The following is a 24,975-nucleotide window of genomic DNA, read 5'->3' as shown; positions in this document are numbered from 1 at the left end:
CCTCGGGGCCCCCAGCCGTTCCAAACCTCTCCTCGGGGACCCCCAGCCGTTCCAAACCTCTCCTCGGGGCCCCCAGCCGTTCCAAACCTCTCCTCGGGGCCCCCAGCCGTTCCAAACCTCTCCTCGGGGACCCCAGCCGTTCCAAACCTCTCCTCGGGGACCCCCAGCCGTTCCAAACCTCTCCTCGGGACCCCCAGCCGTTCCATGTATTTGATCTATTCCAGAGCTAGTACACCTGATTCAACTTGTCAACTAATAATCAAACCCTTGATTAGATTAATCAGATGAACTAGTACAGGGCTAAAACAAAATTGTGAAATGTCTGTGGGTCCCCGAGGAGAAGTTTGAGAACCACTGCCCTACATAAGAGAAAATTAAAAAACAAAATCTCACCTATATGTTCGCAAATGGAAACTATGAAAGGGAAATGGGGGGCTGTAAAGTGTTAAAACGGCCATAAAGTGTCCTCGTTAAAGAAAAGCAGAGCAAGGCTTTAACAGTAGAGCCAACTAGTCCACAAGTTTCCACCAAAGGATCCCAGACCTGCATACTCATTATGTTCCCCCTCCCTCTAACAGCTTCCAGGCCCTAGAAAAGGAGCCTGGAATTACAGTGTGTGTGTGAGTGCTTGCTTATGTGCATGTACAATATGTGTGTGTTGTTACAGCATCCCAGAGTGTCAGTATTAAACAGGCTCATTTTTGTGATAAACTGACATCAGCTGTTATGACTGATTCTGGCGTCTGACTGTTAAGTCATCCCTATGGACAGTTTAAAGAAGCCCACCCACAGTTCAGTTATCGCATATGTCTGAGCACATAGGACAAAAGTAGAGACCTGAAAAGCATTGTTTCATGTGACTTCTAGACAAATTGGGAACTTAAATGGATTGACAAAGAAGAAATGAGGAATAATACATCATGTTGCCTACATTTCCTTTGCTAGAGGAAATCCTCTCATTATCATACATAAACATATCACATCTGACATAACTATTGATAAACATTTTGTACTAATAGTACATTTGAAGTAATATCAAGCCATAAAAAAACACAAAATATGCCTCCTCATAGGTGCAGCATTTGTGTACCTAAAACCATTCTACCCAGGTTTCCCTCAAACGGATTACCTTATCGTGGTGCAGTACTGTAGTGTTTGTCCACGCTGAAGATCTGCCCGTCAGTGAAACCCTCCTCGGCACGATGCCGGCAGGCAGCCCTATGCCAGGCCTGCACCGCAGGATCAAAGACTCAGGAGCAGGCCGAAGTAAGCCCAGACCAAGTACACAGACGGCCCTGAACGGGGAAAACACACAGAGTGCTTTCATGTATAATAAGAGTACATGGCAGCCACTCTTAGATATGGAAAGGAGCTCAATGACGTTTAAAAGGTTTGGCTAGCCAGGGCTCGGAGAGTTGATTAAAGCCAGGGAGGGTTTCTCTATATTGAATATGGAAAATTCTCCCATGTAATTTTAAATTGTTTTCCCCATCCCTGTGTAACAGGGGTCAGCGTGCTGCTAACAGCTGAGCTTTCTCCATTGTCCGACTGCCCCATACTGGGCTCGAACCAGTGGTCCTCTGCGTCACGACCGCTCTAATTAACAGTTCAACAGGTTGAGCCACCCAAACGGTACCAATTGGATGCTCTAGCCACATTTCAAGCTAGCTGAGGAGTGAGCGCAAGTTACGTCCTTAAAGCAGTTACACCGGCTTTTTGGATGGAGACTAAACCATTAAGCGTAGAGTTCTGCAACGCCCTAGTTTTACACCGAAACAAGTCACACTAGTAGCCCAGTTAAGTGCATGTTGGAGCCCCACTCAATACCAGGGAATTAGTTTTCACCAATGAAACCAGTAGGCCTACCTCATTCCTTGCAGGGTTGGGGTCAATTCAAATTGAGGTCAGTCAAATCAGGAAGTAAATTGAAATTCCTAGTCGAGCGAAGGGGCTTTAATAAAAATGTAACTTCTCAAACTGAGAAGCCATTTGGCAAACAGTGTGTCATTGTTCCGTGTAGCTCAGTTGGTAGAGCATGGGTTGTGGGTTCGATTCCCACGGGGGACCAGTATGAGAAAAAAAAAATGTATGCACTCACTAACTGTAAGTCGCTCTGGATAAGAGCGTCTGCTAAATGACTAAAATGTAATGTTGGGACTTAATTCAAATCACTTCCTGAATTGACCCCAGCCCTGACTAATTATGTAGTTTGAAACACAATTTCCTCAATAAACGCTACATATGTCTGGAAATCGCAGTGCATCAGCTAGGCAACACTAAAGACAAATTCTTTAAATTAGTCATTTATTAAGGAAAACAGTGTAAAAGGGACAAGTTTGCGGTAAAAGATTGTAAGGTATATATTAAAACTCTTGAGACTGGACGTCTTTGGCATGGCTGCCGTCGTCTTTAGGTCGTTTGGTCTTCTTGGGGAGCAATATGGCTTGGATGTTTGGAAGGACACCACCCTCCGATATGGTGACCGCGCCGAACAGAGTGTTCAGCTCTTCATCGTTCCGCACAGCCAGTTGGATGTGCCGTGGAGTAATGCGCGACTTCTTGTTGTCACGGGCTGCGTTGCCCGACAGCTCCAGGACTTCAGCGCAGAGATACTCCAGTATGGCAGCGAGATAGACTGCCGCTCCTACACCGATGCGGGCAGCGTAATTGCCCTTCTTCAGCAGACGGTGAATTCGGGCTACAGGAAACTGGAGACCTGCCCTGGCAGAGCGGCTTGTGGGAGTCTTCAATTTGGAGACAGCTTTCTTTCCACGACCAGACATCTTGCAGTTTCTGACAAGCAAAGTACATATTTTAGTGGGCTGTTGAAAGGATTCAAGCATTCACCTCAAGTGTATCGTGTAGCCTCAGTATACAAGCCCTCCTGTGAACAGTTGTGGATGCAAAGAGGTAGACCTAATCCTTCAGCTGGTACTCACTACAATGCCACAGGCACACCATTTGCACAGTTAACAGAAATACCAGGGCACTTACACTTTAAATCAAAATATGGAAGAGGACAAGTGAAAAACCGAAACATGGTTATACTCACGGTGACAGGCTGTTTGTAAGAACTACGAGAGGCCTAGACTGGATATAAGAGCACCCATAGTGCCTCTTTTATGATGGAAAAAATCAGTTGCATTATTGAGGGAACCTGTTTTCCAAAAGTCACATGTCGTAATTGCTTATGTCTGATTGGATAGCCAATTAGATACAAATAAATTCACATGGGGCCCAATTCCAAATCGACCCCTAGGCCCTAACGCTTACTACTCCCTAGTCCTTAGATGACTGGATAGATATACAGTACGTTAGCAGAACCGATAGGGTAGGTGGAAGTTGCGCCATCTTTCACCTATTCTGTTTTCAGATCATTTCAGATTACATTTAAGTCATTTAGCAGACGTTCTTATCCCAAAAATATTATATTTGAACAGTGTTTCCAAACTCTGGTCCCGAGTACCCCAACAGCACATATTTTTGTAGTGGCCATGGACAAGCACACCCGATTCTACTTGTCAACTATTCATCAAGCCCTTGACAAGTTGAATCAGGTGTTTTTGTCCGGGTCTACAACAAAAATGTGTGCAGTTGGGGGTACTGGAGGACCGGAGTTGGGAAACACTATATTAGAAGAGGGTAAGGATGAAAGCCAGCATGATGATAATGGTGTTATTGTGCCATCTAGTGAACAAGGTAGGAGGTTCCTCTCCGATGAAGTATTCATGTTGAAGTCCCGCCCACATTGGCATGGATTGGTTGTTACTATGAAGGGGGCGTGTCAAGCTGAACGGCGAAACACCAATCATATCAAATGTTTAATTGACGTCATCACGGAGTGCCAGAGAATTCCGGAGAGTTCCCCACATGTGAAGAAAACATGGGGACACTATTTAGAATTTTTCTCTCTAGCTAGTATTTATTCTACGGTCAGCACCAAGAATCTTTAGCGTTTACTGTGATTGACTTAACATATTTTCTTAACCTGAATTCAACAGTTATTGCGCTAGCAAACGTTTGAGCGCCCAAGTTAGGCAGCTAATTTAGCCACCTTGGTAACATCTAGCTAGCTAGGTAAGTTAGCTATGATGGATAACTCGGACGAAAATTCGGTACAGTTCCACGGGGATGAAGAGATCATAGAAGTCATCGACCTAAACGAAACAGAGCAAAGCCCAGGTAATGATGGTTGTATGCTTAGCTAGCTAGTTGGTCAGAATCAGATGCTTCAAGGGGTGTGGTTTAGCTAATGCCCATATAACTGTATGAGGACTTGCCACATGGACTGTCATTGATTGAGCAACATAAGTTGTCACTTGGACGCTGGTGGCAATGTCTTGGTTTGATCTTCTATGAGTTAATGTCGCGGTACTGTGTAAAACTAAGAGAGGTACATGTGTGGCAAGTACAGTAATACCTCACTTTTTGACCGACATAGATGATTTGGCGGATGAGTTCGAGGACGTGGACGTCGGAGACGCTGGGGACGGAGACGATGAACAGGAAGACTGGGATACCGACGACGAGATGGAGCAGGAAAAAGAACAAGACGACAGTGAACTCACCTTTTCCAAACACACTGGTACTAGCTAGCTAACTCTATCACCTGGCTAGTGCTTTTCTTCAGTCTCTTCACAACGTATTATCAGTGGCAGTGGGTCTCTTTTTTTCTGTTGTCACATTGACTTGTGTTTTCCAGGATCTGTATTCTGTGTGAGTCTGGACCCAGCCACTAACAGCTTGGCTGTGACCGGAGGAGAGGACGACAAGGCCTATGTCTGGAGAGTGAGTGACGGGGAAGTGCTGTTTGAATGCACAGGTGAGACCCCAAGCTGTCATCAATTAGTTATGTTGTGGTTTTGCTTTAGCTATGACCTCCCAATAGGACATTTGAGCTCAAATAGATGAGCTCAGAATAAACAAAGCTTTGCGTTTCACCCAATATTAAACCCCAGTCCTTCTTTTTCCACTACCGTAGGCCATAAGGACTCTGTGACAAGTGTTCTATTCAGTCATGACTCTTCCCTGGTGGCCACGGGGGACATGAGCGGGCTGATCAAGGTCTGGAAGGTGGAGACCAAGCAGGAGGTGTGGTCGTTCGAGGTGGGAGACCTGGAGGTGAGGAAGAACGCAGCCCGGCCCAAAACAGGGTGCACATATATGTTGTAGCCCAGCAGGAACACGCTGCCACACCTGAGTCAGCCTGATTTAAGCTAGGTATTTAAATCAAGTTTTGTCATCTGATGTTGCTGTGTGTGTTTGTTAGTGGCTGGAGTGGCACCCCTGCGCCCCAGTGCTGCTGGCGGGCATGGCGGACGGTAACGTTTGGATGTGGAAGATCCCAGGGGGTGACTGTAAGACCCTGCAGGGCCCCGGCTGCCAGGCAACCAGTGGAAAGGTCCTCCCAGACGGTGAGACCGTCTCCCCAGTCAAGAATAAAGGACAATTCAGCACAGGACACTGCCATGATCTGTGCTGCCAAGGTTGAACATGTAACAACGTTTGTCTTTTCTCCACAGGGAAGAGAGCTGTGGTGGGCTATGGAGATGGGAACGTACGACTTTGGGACCTGAAGCAGGGAAACGCCACCCATGTGATTAAAGGTAAGTTTGGCCAAGCTGTCACACTCCTGAACAGAGTATGTGACAATCCCCACTACTGCCAGACGGCAGGATATGTGTCATGGCCAGGGGGGTTAAGTGTGCATGACCTCATGAAAATCAGTGTGGGATGTTTTTATCAGTGTACATAGCTTACTTTATATCTAGATCAGATGACCAAACCCCAAATCCTAATCTTGATTTTTCTGAGGATAAAATAATAATAACTGGCACTGGACCAGTGGTTAGGGACAACGTGGTCCTCTGTAGCTCAGCTGGTAGAGCACGGCGCTTGTAACGCCAAGGTAGTGGGTTCGATCCCCGGGACCACCCATACACAAAAAAAAAAAATGTATGCACGCATGACTGTAAGTCGCTTTGGATAAAAGCGTCTGCTAAATGGCATATTATTATTATTTATTATAACGTCTACCCCCACTCAACTGTCTCCTCGCTTCTCTGGCAACCTCAGGTCATGATGGGCACCAGGGGGCGCTGACGTGCCTGGCCTGTAACAAGGACGGCTCTCTGGTGCTGACGGGCTCCGTGGACGGCTCTGCCAAGCTCATCAACACTGCCACTGGCAAGGTGGGCAGCGGACACTACTGCATGATGGAGAACACATAACTACTGTATTATAGAGAACACATAACTACTGTATTATAGAGAACACATAACTACTGTATTATAGAGAACACATAACTACTGTATTATAGAGAACACATAACTACTGTATTATAGAGAACACATAACTACTGTATTATAGAGAACACATAACTACTGTATTATAGAGAACACATATCTACTGTATTATAGAGAACACATAACTACTGTATTATAGAGAACACATATCTACTGTATTATAATAATATAATATGCCATTTAGCAGACATTATAGAGAACACAACTACTGTATTATAGAGAACACATAACTACTGTATTATAGAGAGCACATAACTACTGTGTCTGCTAAATGACTAAAATGTAAATGTACTGTATTATAGAGAGCACATAACTACTGTATTATAGAGAGCACATAACTACTGTATTATAGAGAGCACATAACTACTGTATTATAGAGAACACATAACTACTGTATTATAGAGAACACATAACTACTGTATTATAAAGAGCACATAACTACTGTATTATAGAGAGCACATAACTACTGTATTATAGAGAGCACATAACTACTGTATTATAGAGAACACTTAACTACTGTATTATAGAGAACATAACTACTGTAGGCTAGAGAACTACTGTAGCTATGGTAGAAAACCCATACAAAGGATAGTGGGAATGAAAACAGTACTTCTGGGTTTACATGGTGGGAGAGATTAAGTGATGGCATGGGGAGATTGACATGCATTATTCACAAGAAAAAGTTATGTTTGTCATGTGTTCAATGGACCAACATGTTATGGGTTTTAGAGATGTGCTTTCCTGCTACTTTGGTATCCGTTCTTATATGCTCTATAACTGGAACGTATCTAATGGGGTGTGTAGGTGTTGGGTGTGTTCTCCGTGGACGGGGGCAAAGCCAAAGCCTCTCTGGAGGATGCTGAGGAGACCAATTCGGTGGAGTCAGTGGGGTTCTGCAATGTGTAAGACTTCATGTTTTTAACATCAGTCATCATGTTTTTAACATAAGACCAGAATCATAAGTTAACCATAAATTAACTACATGTAATAAAGTGCGTAACAGTTGCCTTGTTTTGAATGATGCCATGTTCTCTTGTCCAGGTTTCCCCTGATAGCGGTGGCGTATCTGGATGGGACCCTGGCTATCTATGACCTCTCCTCACAGGTCCTCCGACACAAGTGCCAGCACCAGGTAAGAAACCAGCCATCCAACAAGCTCTCAAATCACAACCAAACCCCCAATTATCGATTGTAGAGATATGTTGCTCTGCTACTTTCATATGCCTTTTATAAATGCTCTATAACTGACTTTGTGTGTGTCTCAGGCTGGCATTGTTCATCTGCAGTGGGAGGAGTCCTCCTCTGTGGTGTCCACCTGCAGTCTGGACGGTGCGGTGAGGCTGTGGGACGCCCGCTCCGGGACCATGGTGTCAGAGTACCGCGGCCACCAGGCGGAGATCCTCGACTTCACACTCAACAGGTACACACACACACCTAAGTTGCCTCTAATCACAGATCCTAACCTTTTCAATTAGGCTTATGAACCAAATGTCTGACCCTGTATCAGTGGTTATGGGGAACTTGTATTTTACTTACTTGAGCCAGAAAGGTGTGTGTTTAACGGCGTTGAGCTCCTGTTCTCCTCTCTGACTCTCTCTCCTCCCTCACAGAGAAGCATCTATGGCGGTCACTGCCTCTGGAGACCACCAGGCCAAAGTCTTCTGCCTCCAACGACCAGACCGTTAATGGGGGGAGTAGAGGGAGAAAGAGAGAGAGAAATGGGGATGGACTCACCCTTCTACTTTTCCCTGTCAACAATAGCCACAAACAGATGAACGGACTTCGGCCGGGATTCAATCCGAATGCACCTTTTAAAGGCAATGTTCCCGTGTTTGTGGAGACCGCATTAACGGTGAACACTGCATATGTCGGCTCAATCGGAAATTGTCCTTTAAATGGCGCATTGTCGACAAAGCACGATCGGATTGAAACCTGGCCTTTCATTGTGTTTTCTCACAACTGAGGGTTTTTGAAGGGTCTTGTCTCTCTGATCCGTAGTAGACCTGCAGTGTTATAGGTTCTAGAACTGACAGCCATTCTACTCAGGGTTCTCAAGTAGAACCCACACAAAAGATATGCATTGTAAGTGGTGTGCCTAGTGTGGATGTTGGAACACATCAACCTAGAGGCAATGAAGCATCTAACAGTAGACCAATGTGATATGTCGTGTGGTCCTTGATTTATCACTAAATACGTTTACATCTGTACCTTTGTTCACTGTGCGATTTGGTTTGATGGCAATTATGAATCCACATTAAGGCAATAGAGCTACGTAGAGATGGAGACCTCAGTGATGTCCCCATAATGTCTGGTGATTTGTGGAGTGTAATCCTCACTTTCCCCCAAAATCACCCCAAATTATGGAAACTCAATCCTATGTAAATATATTGGGCCCTGTTGAAATACTTTACAAATGCATCCTTCCTACCTTTCCTGAAGTAATAATGTGCAGACCGTCATCGAGTCACATGTCTCTCAAATGGCATCCTATTCTCTAAATAGTGCACTTCTTTTGACTAGGGCTCTGGTCAAAAGTTATGCACTATATATGGAATAGGGTGCCATTTGTGACACACACTATAGGGACCAGAACACTGTTATGATTAGAGATCTGATAAGCCTACTACAAAGTCAACTGTATCAGGAGATGACCTAATTTGTTGTTGTAAGCTTGGGTTTGTGTGTTCAAACCCAAGCGTTCAACCACGCTACAGGGTGGCCTAGCCAAAATAGCTTTTAGGCTAATCTAATATTATACAGATATGACTCGGATACAGTGCATTCGGAAAGTATTCAGACCCCTTGACTTTTTACACATTTTGTTACGTTACATTACATTTACATTTACGTCATTTAGCAGACGCTCTTATCCAGAGCGACTTACAAATTGGTGCATTCACCTTATAGCCAGTGGGATAACCACTTTACAATATGTTTTTTTATTTTTTTTTGGGTGGGGTAAGGGGGGGTAGAAGGATTACTTTATCCTGTCCCAGGTATTCCTTAATGAGGTGGGGTTTCGAGTGTCTCCGGAAGGTGGTGAGTGACTCCGCTGTCCTGGCGTCGTGAGGGAGCTTGTTCCACCATTGGGGAACGCGAACAGTTTTGACTGGGCTGAGCGGGAACTGTGCTTCCGCAGAAGTAGGGGGGCCAGCAGGCCAGAGGTGGATGAACGCAATGCCCTCGTTTGGGTGTAGGGACTGATCAGAGCCTGAAGGTACGGCGGTGCCGTTCCCCTCACAGCTCTGTAGGCAAGCACCATGGTCTTGTAGCAGATGCGAGCTTCAACTGGAAGCCAGTGGAGTGTGCGGAGGAGCGGGGGGACGTGAGAGAACTTGGGAAGGTTGAACACCAGACGGGCTGCGGCATTCTGGATGAGTTGTAGGGGTTTAATGGCACAGGCAGGGAGCCCAGCCAACAGCGAGTTGCAGTAATCCAGACGGGAGATGACAAGTGCCTGGATTAGGACCTGTGCCGCTTCCTGTGTAAGGCAGGGTCGTACTCTCCGAATGTTGTAGGGCATGAACCTACAGGATCGGGTCACTGCCTTGATGTCAGCGGAGAACGACAGGGTGTTGTCCAGGGTCACGCCAAGGCTCTTCGCACTCTGGGAGGAGGACACAACAGAGTTGTCAACCGTGATGGCGAGATCATGGAACGGGCAGTCCTTCCCCGGGAGGAAGAGCAGCTCCGTCTTGCCGAGGTTCAGCTTGAGGTGGTGATCCGTCATCCACACTGATATGTCTGCCAGACATGCAGAGATGCGATTCGCCACCTGGTTATCAGAAGGGGGAAAGGAGAAGATTAGTTGTGTGTCGTCTGCGTAGCAACGATAGGAGAGGCCATGTGACTTGGTGTATAGCGAGAATAGGAGAGGGCCTAGAACTGAGCCCTGGGGGACACCAGTGGTGAGAGCACGTGGTGCGGAGACAGATTCTCGCCACGCCACTTGGTAGGAGTGACCGGTCAGGTAGGACGCAATCCAAGAGTGAGCCGCGCCGGAGAGGGTGGAGAGGAGGATCTGATGGTTCACAGTATCAAAGGCAGCAGACAGGTCTAGAAGGACAAGAGCAGAGGAGCGAGAGTTAGCTTTAGCAGTGCGGAGAGCCTCCGTGACACAGAGAAGAGCAGTCTCAGTTGAATGACCAGTCTTGAAACCTGACTGGTTTGGATAAAGAAGGTCATTCTGAGAGAGATAGCAAGAGAGTTGGCTAAAGACGGCACGCTCAAGAGTTTTGGAGAGAAAAGAAAGAAGGGATACTGGTCTGTAGTTGTTGACATCAGAGGGATCGAGTGTTGGTTTTTTGAGAAGGGGTGCAACTCTCGCTCTCTTGAAGACGGAAGGGACATAGCCAGCGGTCAAGGATGAGTTGATGAGCGAGGTGAGGTAAGGGAGAAGGTCACCGGAGATGGTCTGGAGAAGAGAGGGGGGGGGATAGGGTCAAGTGGGCAGGTTGTCGGGCGTCCGGCCGTCACAAGTCGCAAGATTTTATCTGGAGAGAGAGGGGAGAAAGAAGTCAAAACATAGGGTAGGGCAGTGTGAGCAGGACCAGCAGTGTCATTTGGCTTAACAAACGAGGATCGGATGTCGTCAACCTTCTTTTCAAAATGGTTGACGAAGTCATCCACAGAGAGGGGGGAGGGGGAGGAGGTGGCAAAGAGCTTCCTAGGGTTAGAGGCAGATGCTTGGAATTTAGAGTGGTAGAAAGTGGCTTTAGCAGCAGAAACAGATGAAGAAAATGTAGATAGGAGTGAGTGAAAATATGCCAGGTCCGCAGGGAGTCTAGTTTTCCTCAATTTCCGCTCGGCTGCCCGGAGCCCTGTTCTGTGAGCTCGCAATGAGTCATTAAGCCACGGAGCAGGAGGGGAGGACCGAGCTGGCCGGGAGGATAGGGGACATAGAGTCAAAGTAGTGGTCGGAGACATGGAGGGGAGTTGCAGTGAGATTAGTAGAAGAACAGCATCTAGTAAAGATGAGGTCAAGCGTATGAGCCTTGTGAGTAGGGGGGGACGGTGAGAGGGTGAGGTCAAAAGAGGAGAGGAGTGGAAAGAAGGAGGCAGAGAGAAATGAGTCAAAGGTAGACGTAGGGAGGTTGAAGTCACCCAGAACTGTGAGGGGTGAGCCATCCTCAGGAAAGGAACTTATCAAGGCGTCAAGCTCATTGATGAACTCTCCAAGGGAACCTGGAGGGCGATAAATGACAAGGATGTTAAGCTTGAATGGGGTAGTGACTGTGACAGCATGGAATTCAAATGAGGAGATAGACAGATGGGTCAGGGGAAAAAGAGAGAATGTCCACTTGGGAGAGATGAGGATTCCTGTGCCACCACCCCGCTGACCAGATGCTCTCGGGGTATGCGAGAACACATGGTCAGACAAGGAGAGAGCAGTAGGAGTAGCAGTGTTTTCAGTGATAATCCATGTTTCCGTCAGCGCCAAGAAGTCGAGGGACTGGAGGGTAGCATAGGCTGAGATGAACTCTGCCTTGTTGGCAGCAGAACGGCAGTTCCAGAGGCTGCCTGAGACCTGGAACTCCACGTGGGTGGTGCGTGCAGGGACCACCAGGTTAGAGAGGCAGCAGCCACGCGGTGTGAGGCGTTTGTATAGCCTGTGCGGATAGGAGAGAACAGGGATAGACAGAGGCATAGTTGACAGGCTACAGAAAATGGCTACAATAATGCAAAGGAGATCGGAATGAAATGAACTAAACATCTGGGAAAGGAGAGAGCGGGGCCTCCCTCACTTACGTTTCACTGAAACACCCAAATATAACTCTCCAAACTTCCACCTCAGAAATTATAATTGTTGTAAACTACAGTGGTTCAATGTTTTCTAGGAATAGACTAACTTAGTTTATTCAGCTAGCTAACTTGGTACAGTATTCTTCCGTGAAAATCGTCCAGGGCACCTAGTCATATGACACCACAGCCAACTAGCATGCCGGACTCCAACAACACGGTTTAGCACCAATACTTGGCCACAACAAACCACCAGTGTGTCAACACGCCAAGCAGATCATTCGTGTCCGTGTCTAACGTTGTGGGTTAGTCCCGACAGCTTGAGCGAGTCCGTCGTCAACTTATTCAGCCAGTTAGTTAGTTAGAATAGTTAGCATACTTGCTAGCCATTACTTTCAGACAAAGAAGAAACCCCTCCTCCCACGGCACGAACACACAGAGAGAGCCAAGCTAACGTTAACTAGTCACCCATGTCCCGAATTCCCTTGAACGACTCTGGCTACCAGTATGTAAAAACAAAACACAAATGTAGGTTATAACTTACCCCTAGCAGCTACTGTTAGCTAACCAAGTGCAAAGCTAGCCACTGAATTGACTCAGACAGTTTGCGTCTGTTCGCTAGGTCGTTCCAGCTATTGTTTACTAGTAGCTATCCAGGTAGCAACAAGCTAGCTAAATTTCAAGCACAGTAGCCACTTACTACCTAATGTTAACACTTCAGACAATGAGGTTAGAAAACAGCTGAATGGTAGGTATTATTGTATGTAATTATTGTAGGCAGCTAGCTGGCGTAATTACAGGCACTCTCAGGCGTGAAACAACTATCCACAGTTGCTAATAGTTACCAATAGCTACCCGCCAGCTAGTCCAGGTAGTGGGTTAGCTAGCTTCGTGCTTCACCGGGCTCAGCCGAATACAATACTAACCTACAATAATTACATACAACAACCCACGATAACTACCTACAATACCTAACTACAATCTAAATACATAGTTTAAGCTTTACTCAACAAAGCCCAAACTATGTATATAAGCCATATAAGCCAAGCTTACCTCCCGCCAGAGAGAGACACAACCTCACCCGACGACGACGACTCTTAAATTTACAGCCTTGAAGTTTGCCAAAAGGCACCTAAAGGACTCTCTGACCATAATAAACAAGATTCTCTGGCCTGACTGCCAAGTCACGTCTGGAGGAAACCAGGCACAGCTCATCACCTGGCCAATACCATCCCTATGGTGAAGCGTGGCGGCAGCATCATGCTGTGGGGATGTATTTCAGCGGCAGGGACTGGGAGACTAGTCAGGATCGAGGGAAAGATGAACAGAGAAAAGTACACCGAGATCCTTGATGAAAACCTGCTCCAGAGCGCTCAGGACCTCAGAGTGGGGCGAAGGTTCACGTTCCAACAGGACAACGACCCTAAGCATACAGCCAAGACAACGTAGGAGTGGCTTCGGGACAAGTCTCTGAATGTCCTTGAGTGGCCCAGCCAGAGCCAGACTTCAACCCGATCGAACATCTCTGGAGAGAGCTGAAAATAGCTGTGCAGCGATGCTCCCCATCCAACCTGACAGAGCTTGATCTGCAGAGAAGAATGGGTGTAAAAAAAAGCTTATTTTTGGTTCTAATGGGGGTATGACAGTAGAACTAAGCTAATATGGCATGTTAAGTTATATTCTTCAAGAATCAATGGGTATATATCATGATTTTATAAGTCAAAACATGGATTCTAGCTTTAAAAGGGGAAAGCACACACATAAAGTGTAGGAAAATCTAGGTGAGGATACCCTCCTCTCTAGGAAGAGGCAGTGGTCACTAGTCCAGTGTTTCCCAACTCCAGTCTTCCAGTACCCCCAACAATACATGTTTTTGTTGTAGCCCTGGACAAACACACCTGATTCTACTTGTCAACTAATCATCAAGCCCTCAATGAGTTGAATCAGGTGAGGGGAGTTTTTGAGGGGGACATCAAAAATGTGTGCTGTTGGGAAAGTTAGTCTACCATATTTTCCTGTGAACCTGAGGGGCTAAAATTATATTTTGTGTCATGACAAACCCTTTCCTCTAGGAAAAGCCTCATAAGCAGATGTTTATGTCCTGTAAAAATGTAATGATATTGCCGTTTTATTGCAGTGGCCTATATATTCTACCCAGCAGGAAATGCATTAGCCGAGTGGCTACTGTTTTGTTGCTATGCCAATGCTTGTGAAGTGTCTAGCTCTTTACCAAACTGGTCTTTAGAGAGAGAGTGTGTGGGGGGGGACAGCGCTAGTATAACAGAAAGACCAAGGCATTATCACATTTTATAGGTGTGTTTAGTAGTTGTTTGTCAGGATTTGCAAGGGCCCAAGTACAGTAGCTCTAACAGTAACTATCATCTAATTCCTATTTAATCATGTGTGGGTTTTAATATAGCTGAAGGATAGTGCTTTATCCTCTGCTGTAGTTGGTTGCCAGGCTCCAATGAGACTGTGTATGATTGGTCACGGATATGGTGATGAAACCCAGGCAGGGACGATACAGGTCTGGAGAACTCTACAGTCAGATGCACAGGAAGCTACTGTGTATAATGTATGGCTTCCACCGACATCACTCTTCTCCTCTCATCCCTCTATAGTCTAGACTATATCGTCCTATATCATTCGACTCTCTTTTTCCTCCCATTTCATGTCTATTCCTCACTATTGCTGCCATCACTCCCCTCTTCTCATGTCTGAATTCTTCCCCTCCTCCTTCCATCAGTCCATTCCATCCGTTGCCTTCCTCCTCCTCCCAATCCCTCCTTTTACCACTCACCTGCTTTCTTCTCTCCCTATTCCATCCATCACCTTCCTCTTCTCCTTTTCCCTATTCCATCCATCACCTTCCTCTTCTCCTTTCTCTATTCCATCCATCACCTTCCTCTTCTCCTTTCTCTATTCCATCCATCACCTTCCTCTTCTCCTTTCTCTATTCCATCCATCACCTTCCTCTTCTCCTTTCTCTATTCCATCCATCACCTTCCTCTTCTCCTTTCTCTATTCCCCTCTTCCACACCTCCTTTTCTCATGTCTCCATCAGAGGGGAAACAAACCACTGTCTCGCAGCAAGTGCTTATTTCCTGCATCTGGATTTCTACGGTCAAACCATCCTAACTGTGATGCTGTTGACACACTCGTTCTGTATGTGCACGTGCACGAACCGTGTGCGAATGTGCTTTAAATACCTACTGTGGCATGACTTTCATATTTCATGTCAGTCACAAAGGTTTCCTGCCTCACCATATACAATAGACTCCCTTTACTACATACATATAAACGTTCACGCAACATCCTCTCAACGTTACCTGGAGCTGGCCTGGTGACCTGGCAAAAGTAACACCTGTGATGCGTGTAATTGGTCTTAGAGCGATTTGAGGATTTTATGTTCACCTGTCACAAAGCCACTGCTAACGTTAGTGTTTTTGGCCTCAAAGGTTAATGTGTGTGTGTGTGTTTATGACAAAAGGAGCTGCCCAGGAATTAACACCAGCCTGTCTAAGGATTTACAGCTTGTGAGAGGTAGTTAGTGGAATTCAGTAGGGGTCAACCATGAAGAGAGTATAGGCTACTGTAGCAAACCGATACAGTGGTGAAAGAGGGGGTTATATTACATGTAAAAGTCAACACATTTTATTATTATAGCTATTTTTATTACCTTCTTTTACTAGGTCAGTTGACTGAGAACACATTGGTTAGTGGGAGAAGTGGGGAGAGTTGTGGCTGAGATAGAATCTACAAATAGCTTTGGAGAACTGTATTATTTCTAGAAGTTTCTAGAGACCTAGATAAAAGGAGAATAACTGATATCCATGTACTTTTGCTCTTCTATTTCCTAGAAGACAGAAATCCTAAAAGAGAGGGAGCCGTTTTGGTTTATGTCTGTGTTCTCTGTCATCTTCCTCTTTCATCTGACTGATAACCCTCCAGATTGGATGATGTGTGTGTGTACACATGTTAGTATTGTGTGTGTGTGTGTGTGTGGGTATCTTGTGTGTGTGTCGTCCCTGCACAATGTCTCGTTAGCTAACAGACATTGGAGAAGAGTTGTGTTTAAAAGCGGTATCACATTGGAAGCCACGGGCCCCCAGTGCTACGGAGCAATCCGTCTCGTTGCCAAGTCCAAACTATTGCTGAGGGAGTCTGTGTTTACACAGCATACCTCTCCGACTGGAAACCCAGCCGTCCAACTACAGACATGTTTAAAGATTAGGCTTATTTGACCAGCTCTATGGATGAATAGACTGTATATACTGTTAGGTGTAAATGTTTTCAAAGGACATACATTCATAGGAATATTGTGTTGGATACAGTAGTATATGGGGTTGTGTGTAGAGAAGTAAGAAATGTGTGTGCGTTGGGGGCCGGGTGGAAAAGGAACATACCGAAGAGGATAGTTGTAGACATGTAGTTCATCACATGATCTTCATTTATAATGGACAATTAATTATTCATTTAAGATGGCCGATAAGGCATAATTTCATATACACATCCGCAGTTCACCCATTTCTCAAATGTATAATGTGAATACTCCCTTTATCTCTATTGTGGCCCCTGACTCTGACAGCACCTTACTGGCACTGCTCCCACTCCCCCTCTCTGAGTGTACTTCCCCTTTAAGACCCAGCATCTGTTAGGAAGCCCCTGCACTCAGCTCCTCTGTCTGCCTCACCACAAGGGCTTTCTGAGGGGGGCAGCAGGACAGTTCTCTGTACCATTGGATAGATTCACCACAGGGAGTGTGTGTAGCGTGGCGGGTCATTTAGAGGAGAAAGGGTGTTATTCGGGATCTACAGGGTGTTGATATTAACTATACCTGTGTGGCATACACCTGTTCTCTAATCACATGATGATAAGGAGTTTTATAAGGAGTTTCTCCTTCACAGGGAACCGACGACTGAATCTCTTGTCCTACAAAGGTGAGCTTTGTTTTCAACACTATTTTCTTATATTGGACATATGAATCAAGAAAAAGACAGACACATGAAATACATGAGCATATTGGGTTCTTCAACCTCTGAGGAATTGGAGCTCAGTTAAAAGTAGACTGACTAAACCATAATTATAATTATCAAATTACTGTAAAATGACAAAGTACATTAGCATTCTTTACTGTAAAATGATCAAAGGTAAATTAGCATTTTCAAACAGGAGGATTTTCTAATAGGAGAAACACAGTTACATCCGCTTATGACTTCGTAATCCTGATCCTGGGGACCCAAAGGGGTGCACATTTCATGTTTTAGCCCTAGCACTACACATCTGATTCAAATGATAAACTCATCATCAAGCTTTGAGGATTTTAATCAGGTGTGTTAGTGCTAAACACAAAACATAAAACATGACGTAATACAGAACACCAACAGACAGTTACAGCTGAAGGACAGAGCTACATAAAACATGACATAATACAGAACACCAACAGACAGTTACAGCTGAAGGACAGAGCTACATAAAACATGACGTAATACAGAACGCCAACAGACAGTTACAGCTGAAGGACAGAGCTACATAAAACATGACGTAATACAGAACACCAACAGACAGTTACAGCTGAAGGACAGAGCTACATAAAACATGACGTAATACAGAACACCAACAGACAGTTACAGCTGAAGGACAGAGCTACATAAAACATGACGTAATACAGAACACCAACAGACAGTTACAGCTGAAGGACAGAGCTACATAAAACATGACGTAATACAGAACACCAACAGACAGTTACAGCTGAAGGACAGAGCTACATAAAACATGACGTAATACAGAACACCAACAGACAGTTACAGCTGAAGGACAAAGCTACATAAAACATGACGTAATACAGAACACCAACAGACAGTTACAGCTGAAGGACAGAGCTACATAAAACATGATGTAATACAGAACGCCAACAGACAGTTACAGCTGAAGGACAGAGCTACATAAAACATGACGTAATACAGAACACCAACAGACAGTTACAGCTGAAGGACAGAGCTACATAAAACATGATGTAATACAGAACGCCAACAGACAGTTACAGCTGAAGGACTGAGCTACATAAAACATGTTGTAATACAGAACACCAACAGACAGTTACAGCTGAAGGACAGAGCTACATAAAACATGACCTGATACAGAACACCAACAGACAGTTACAGCTGATGGACAGAGCTACATAAAACATGACGTAATACAGAACGCCAACAGACAGTTACAGCTGAAGGACAGAGCTACATAAAACATGACGTAATACAGAACGCTAACAGACAGTTACAGCTGAAGCACAGAGCTACAGTGGGGGAAAAAAGTATTTAGTCAGCCACCAATTGTGCAAGTTCTCCCACTTAAAAAGATGAGAGAGGCCTGTAAATTTCATCATAGGTACACGTCAACTATGACAGACAAAATGAGAAAAATAAATCCAGAAAATCACATTGTAGGATTTTTAATGAATTTATTTGCAAATTATGGTGGAAAATAAGTATTTGGTCAATAACAAAAGTTTCTCAATATTTTGTTATATACCCTTTGTTGGCAATGACACAGGTCAAACGTTTTCTGTAAGTCTTCACAAGGTTTTCACACACTGTTGCTGGTATTTTGGCCCATTCCTCCATGCAGATCTCCACTAGAGCAGTAATGTTTTGGGGCTGTCGCTGGGCAACACGGACTTTCAACTCCCTCCAAAGATTTTCTATGGGGTTGAGATCTGGAGACTGGCTAGGCCACTCCAGGACCTTGAAATGCTTCTTACGAAGCCACTCCTTCGTTGCCCGGGCGGTGTGTTTGGGATCATTGTCATGCTGAAAGACCCAGCCACGTTTCATCTTCAATGCCCTTGCTGATGGAAGGAGGTTTTCACTCAAAATCTCACGATACATGGCCCCATTCATTCTTTCCTTTACACGGATCAGTCGTCCTGGTCCCTTTGCAGAAAAATAGCCCCAAAGCATGATGTTTCCACCCCCATGCTTCACAGTAGGTATGGTGTTCTTTGGATGCAACTCAGCATTCTTTGTCCTCCAGACACGACGAGTTGAGTTTTTACCAAAAAGTTCTATTTTGGTTTCATCTGACCATATGACATTCTCCCAATCCTCTTCTGGATCATCCAAATGCACTCTAGCAAACTTCAGACGGGCCTGGACATGTACTGGTTTAAGCAGGGGGACACGTCTGGCACTGCAGGATTTGAGTCCCTGGCGGCGTAGTGTGTTACTGATGGTAGGCTTTGTTACTTTGGTCCCAGCTCTCTGCAGGTCATTCACTAGGTCCCCCCGTGTGGTTCTGGGATTTTTGCTCACCGTTCTTGTGATCATTTTGACCCCACGGGGTGAGATCTTGCGTGGAGCCCCAGATCGAAGGAGATTATCAGTGGTCTTGTATGTCTTCCATTTCCTAATAATTGCTCCCACAGTTGATTTCTTCAAACCAAGCTGCTTACCTATTGCATATTCAGTCTTCCCAGCCTGGTGCAGGTCTACAATTTTGTTTCTGGTGTCCTTTGACAGCTCTTTGGTCTTGGCCATAGTGGAGTTTGGAGTGTGACTGTTTGAGGTTGTGGACAGGTGTCTTTTAGACTGATAACAAGTTCAAACAGGTGCCATTAATACAGGTAACGAGTGGAGGACAGAGGAGCCTCTTAAAGAAGAAGTTACAGGTCTGTGAGAGCCAGAAATCTTGCTTGTTTGTAGGTGACCAAATACTTATTTTCCACCATAATTTGCAAATAAATTCATTAAAAATCCTACAATGTGATTTTCTGGATTTTTCCCCCTCAATTTGTCTGTCATAGTTGACGTGTACCTATGATGAAAATTACAGGCCTCTCTCATCTTTTTAAGTGGGAGAACTTGCACAATTGGTGGCTGACTAAATACTTTTTTTCCCCACTGTACATAAAACATGGCGTAATACAGAACGCCAACAGACAGTTACAGCTGAAGGACAGAGCTACATAAAACATGACCTAATACAGAACACCAACAGACAGTTACAGCTGAAGGACAGAGCTACATAAAACATGACCTAATACAGAACGCCAACAGACAGTTACAGCTGAAGGACAGAGCTACATAAAACATGACGTAATACAGAACACCAACAGACAGTTACAGCTGAAGGACAGAGCTACATAAAACATGACGTAATACAGAACACCAACAGACAGTTACAGCTGAAGGACAGAGCTACCTAAAACATGACATAATACAGAACACCAACAGACAGTTACAGCTGAAGGACAGAGCTACATAAAACATGACATAATACAGAACACCAACAGACAGTTACAGCTGAAGGACAGAGCTACATAAAACATGACGTAATACAGAACACCAACAGACAGTTACAGCTGAAGGACAGAGCTACATAAAACATGACATAATACAGAACACCAACAGACAGTTACAGCTGAAGGACAGAGCTACATAAAACATGACCTAATACAGAACGCCAACAGACAGTTACAGCTGAAGGACAGAGCTACATAAAACATGACGTAATACAGAACGCCAACAGACAGTTACAGCTGAAGGACAGAGCTACATAAAACATGACGTAATACAAAACACCAACAGACAGTTACAGCTGAAGGACAGAGCTACATAAAACATGACCTAATACAGAACGCCAACAGACAGTTACAGCTGAAGGACAGAGCTACATAAAACATGACGTAATACAGAACACCAACAGACAGTTACAGCTGAAAGACAGAGCTACATAAAACATGACGTAATACAGAACACCAACAGACAGTTACAGTTGAAGGACAGAGCTACATACCATGACAATACATAGCATTAATAGACAGGTTCAAAACTACATTTAAAATAAGAATACACACTTTCATATTATTATGCATTAGCAATCCATGTACTCATAATAACGGCTACACTGCAGTCATCCATTTTGTTACAGTTGCTTAATGTTACAATTGCAGATCCTGATCCTAATCTCTCAGAAGCAGTTGTTCTGTAAACACTAGCGAGAATTTCACAACATTAGAAACCACCCGTGTCCAATGTGATTCATAGATGCTACTGAATGCAAGTGCAATGAAAAAATAACAATAGAAATGCAACAGTTCCTTCAGCTAAGGCTTCAACCACAGTTTTCACCCCAGCAGCCATGCCATTCAGGTCAGAAATGAGCTACAAATTAAGTTTCCTCCCCGCTAAAGCTTCGATTGAATCCTTCACCTTAGCAACCATGTTGGAGTTCACTCCAGCTATAGTTTCAATTTAGTCCTTCACTTTAGCTACATGTGGTCTTTTTTAGAGAGCCAGCACTCCACTTTGTTCAAATGAAGTCTGACATTTTAAAGTGGAAATGACAAACTTTAGAACTCATTTTTAAACCTTGAATACACTACACGTTTGTATTTCCTGCTGTGCAGGAAAATTCTCAGCGACAAAAGGGTGTTAAGAGCCTACATCTGTACATGAGGGTGTTACTGTATGTGAGACGATGTATCTCACATAGAAATGTGTCTAGGAACGCTTAGCTTTGTCCAGTGTGGTGTCACTTTCCACAACCCTGCATTAGTTATGCTAGTCTAGATACTGGACCCTCAGCAACCTGGCTCCAGAAATCACAGCAGCATAAAAGAAGGTGTATAATAACTAACCACAGAGTCGGACCTGATCGGGTCTGTTCAGTACACTCTTGGACTCTTGGCTGTCCTCATAGGAGAACCCTTTTTGGTTCCACGTAGAACCCTTTTGGGTTCCATGTAGAACCTTCTGTGGAAAGGGTCCTAGATGGAACTCAAAAGGGTTCTACTTGGAACCAAAAGGGTTCTTCAAAGGGTTCTCCTATGGGGACAGTCAAATAACCCTTTTAGGTTCTAGATGGCAAAACAAATTATACAGTGAAGTGCGCAACCTTACAAAACAAACACATTCAGATAGAATGTATTGCTTAGATTATATGCAATTGCTTGTCATATAGAGAATAGGGAATCCATTACATTTCTATCAAAACATTCAGATAGAAATGTATAGCATAGAACAAATATGATTGACATACAGTAATATAGGGCATTCATTGTGTCAACCTAATCCATTATAATTCTATCTGCGTCGTTCTGAACGCTGATGTTGACTGACCCCCCCCCCGTCCCCCCGTCCCCCGTCGTTGTCCCTCTCTCTTTCTGCCTATTCAGACAAAAGGCTTGATATTACATTTCCTTTGCCATCAATCTACGTGAACCGCAGCAGTCTGCAGGAAGAAAACAAAGACGGTCGTCTTTTAAACATGTCTCTCTCTCACACTGGGGCAATGGAGAGGAAACAGCAAGCCTACGGCCATGATGACTGTTGTAATTGTGTTTAAAGAGATAACATCTACATCTTTTTACAAGTGGAGAGACAGTTAGAACATGATGACACTGTGTTTTACCTAAATAGGCCATTTAGCCAATAGACGAGGGTTATTCAATTACCGACCCTCAAACCCTGATGTACGGCTGGGTATCTTTTCTGTCTGGTTTGTTGATCAATGAATACCATTGATACATGATGCTAGAGAGAGAGGCTATTTCAGGGGTCCAAGCCTCTCTTGTTTGACACACTGGGTTTACCGTATCATATGGTCTCTAGACGAGAGAGTAGTTTGCATTTACATTTACATGTTGGTCATTTAGCCAACACTCTTATCCAGAGCAACTAACAGGCAGTTTGTTTTGAGCTCTGAATACATAATGCTCCATGATCTCTGGTCTAACTTTATTCTATGTCTGTCTGTCTGTCTGTCTTCACCCAGGCTTCCTGCAGTTTAATGGGAGCTGTGGAAGTCTCCGTAGCAGTGGGGGTGAAGTTCTGGCACACTAAAGCCAACTGTGGAAGAACACAACCACCACAACCGCAACCATGGATGACCTGGTCAATGACTCTGCTGTGCGGCCGCTGCTGTCGGAGGCACGTCTCATCTACGCCATCACCGTGCCCCTGTCCACCACCATCATCCTGGCCAACCTGGTCATCATCCTGGGCATCTCTTGTAACCGTCAGCTCTACAACACCCCAAACTACTTCTTCCTGAGCCTGCTAGTGGCTGACCTGTGTACGGGCGTGGCCCTGCCGTTCATCCCCTGGATGGGACTCAACCGCCCGCTGAGTTTTAGCTCCTGTCTCCTGGTTCATATTTTTCCTAATTTCTTGTTTCTGGCGTTCCTGTTTAACCTGGTGATAGTTCATTATGACAGGTACATGTGCATCGTGAGTCCGTTACATTATAGTAGCTTCTGGGTTCACCGCCACTTCCCGCTGGCGCTGCTCGCCGTGTGGGCGCCTCCGCTGCTCTACGCCTCCCTGCCCGCCTTCGGCTGGAACAACCGGGCCGGGCCGGGGTGGAACGGCTGCTGTGCATTTAATGACACGGGCACGCCGGATGTGCCGGGGAACTGTTCGACCATGGCGGCAGCGTTAGCGGCGCCGGTCGGCTCAGAGTGCTGCTCTTACAGACGGGTCTTCCCCAATGCCTTCATCTACCTCGAGGTGTACGGGCTGCTGGCGCCTGCCATCCTGTCCATCGCGGGCATGACGGGACGTGTGCTGTGGATCACCCGGGGCCAGATTAAGGACATCTGCCGCCTGCACCGCTCCGTGGCGACCAGGGGGGGCGGTCAGTCCTCGGAACAGGAGCAGCGGCTCAACCTCCGCTACACGCGCTGCGTGGCAGCCGTGTCGCTGACCTTCCTGGCCTGCTGGGTGCCCTACATCATCTACATACACGTGTGCGTGGCGTTTCTGCTCAGCGAGGAGCCGCGCGGGAACTCCACCACACACATCGTGCTGTCGTGCACGGGGATCGGGAGCATGGCAGTGGTGCCGCTGGTCCTGGGGCTGGCCAACAGGCAGTATACGGACCCGGTGAGGAAACTCCTCCATAAACTCAGAGACAGATGGAGATGGAGGAGGAGACAGGACTCTGAGGATATCGCTCTCTGAGTAGCCAGGACAGGACTGCTCTCACTTTGGGGATGGACGTGTGGGATTATAAATGGGGATTATTGCATATGGATTATGTAGCATACTCTACTCCTGGATTACTCTTTGAGTGCAGCGGTGGCCCCGAGTCTGTGGACCCTAGTTGTAAGGGAACAGTTGTAGAAAGACCCCATTCAATGTGCAGGACTGGTAGGGTTGCCCCACCTCTCTCATGCAACCAGAATTTGCTTCCCATGTCTGTCAACTCAGAGTCACAGCAACACTTATTGAAAGCATGTGTGACTCTTGACATTGTGGCCATTGAACACGTTGTGTTTAAAGCCATCATTATACATATGTACACTATTTGGGTAGTCATAATAAATTCAAACAATCACTATAAAAGTCACCAATATTTTTCTTTTTCTAATCAAGTTGATTCAATCCATCAGAGATAAACATAATGTTATTAATTATCAACAGAGGCCTCTATTATGATGAACTGGGCTGATTTGGATATAAAAGAGCAGATGGGTCGAATTAAGATGAATCTAACTGACTACTCCATCTCTCTCTCGTTCTCTCTCTCCCCCTCCCTCCCACTCCCTCCCTCCCACTCACTCTCTCCCTCCCTCCCTCTCTCCCTCTCTCTCTCTCTCTCTCTCTCTCTCTCTCTCTCTCTCTCTCTCTCTCTCTCTCTGTCCTCTCTCTCTCTCTCTCTCTATCTATCTATCTATCTATCTATCTATCTATCTATCTATCTATCTATCTATCTATCTATCTATCTAATCTATCTTATCATCTATCTCTATCTCTCTCTCTCTCTCTCTCTCTCTCTCTCTATCTCTATCTATCTCTATCTCTATCTCTATCTCTCTCTCTCTCTCTCTCTCTCTCTCTCTCTCTCTCTCTCTCTCTCTCTCTCTCTCTCTCTCTCTCTCTCTCTCTCTCTCTCTCTCTCTCTCTCTCTCTCTCTCTCTCTCTCTCTCTCT

General features: G+C 45.3%; 3 protein-coding genes across 3 annotated transcripts; 2 read left to right on the top strand and 1 right to left on the bottom strand.

Moving 5' to 3' along the window:
• Nucleotides 1-2,363: 2,363 nt before the first annotated feature.
• LOC311124177 (histone H2A-like) lies at nucleotides 2,364-2,783 on the bottom strand (the record flags this gene model as incomplete). Its single annotated transcript, XM_084198372.1, has 1 exon — nucleotides 2,364-2,783. The coding sequence occupies one exon, from the start codon at nucleotides 2,781-2,783 to the stop codon at nucleotides 2,364-2,366; it is 420 nt and encodes a 139-aa protein (XP_084054498.1).
• A 1,053-nt stretch (nucleotides 2,784-3,836) lies between these two features.
• LOC311124176 (angio-associated migratory cell protein-like) lies at nucleotides 3,837-8,512 on the top strand. The gene is made up of 11 exons (XM_084198371.1): nucleotides 3,837-4,182; nucleotides 4,442-4,585; nucleotides 4,703-4,822; nucleotides 4,982-5,121; nucleotides 5,270-5,414; nucleotides 5,523-5,606; nucleotides 6,076-6,191; nucleotides 7,110-7,207; nucleotides 7,347-7,437; nucleotides 7,571-7,725; nucleotides 7,916-8,512. Exons 1-11 carry the CDS (start codon nucleotides 4,089-4,091, stop codon nucleotides 7,989-7,991), a joined length of 1,263 nt encoding a protein of 420 aa, XP_084054497.1. The 5' UTR covers nucleotides 3,837-4,088; the 3' UTR covers nucleotides 7,992-8,512.
• Nucleotides 8,513-22,924: 14,412 nt separating this feature from the next.
• Nucleotides 22,925-24,004, top strand: LOC311124178 (G-protein coupled bile acid receptor 1-like; the record flags this gene model as incomplete). Its single annotated transcript, XM_084198373.1, has 1 exon — nucleotides 22,925-24,004. The coding sequence occupies one exon, from the start codon at nucleotides 22,925-22,927 to the stop codon at nucleotides 24,002-24,004; it is 1,080 nt and encodes a 359-aa protein (XP_084054499.1).
• Between the last annotated feature and the right edge of the window lie 971 nt (nucleotides 24,005-24,975).

The sequence above is a fragment of the Coregonus lavaretus genome (assembly GCF_964263955.1).
Source record: "Coregonus lavaretus genome assembly, contig: HAP1_SCAFFOLD_5442, whole genome shotgun sequence".
NCBI classification, from domain to species: domain Eukaryota; kingdom Metazoa; phylum Chordata; class Actinopteri; order Salmoniformes; family Salmonidae; genus Coregonus; species Coregonus lavaretus.
This window is presented reverse-complemented; position numbering and strand designations above follow the sequence as displayed.

Excerpts from the sequence above, each read along its gene's own strand:
- LOC311124176 (XM_084198371.1), top strand. The coding sequence starts at position 4,089 with ATGATGGATAACTCGGACGAAAATTCGGTACAGTTCCACGGGGATGAA. Across the intron at positions 5,415-5,522 it reads TGGAAAGGTCCTCCCAGACG|GGAAGAGAGCTGTGGTGGGC; the intron begins GTGAGACCGTCT and ends TTTTCTCCACAG. Across the intron at positions 5,607-6,075 it reads CGCCACCCATGTGATTAAAG|GTCATGATGGGCACCAGGGG; the intron begins GTAAGTTTGGCC and ends TGGCAACCTCAG.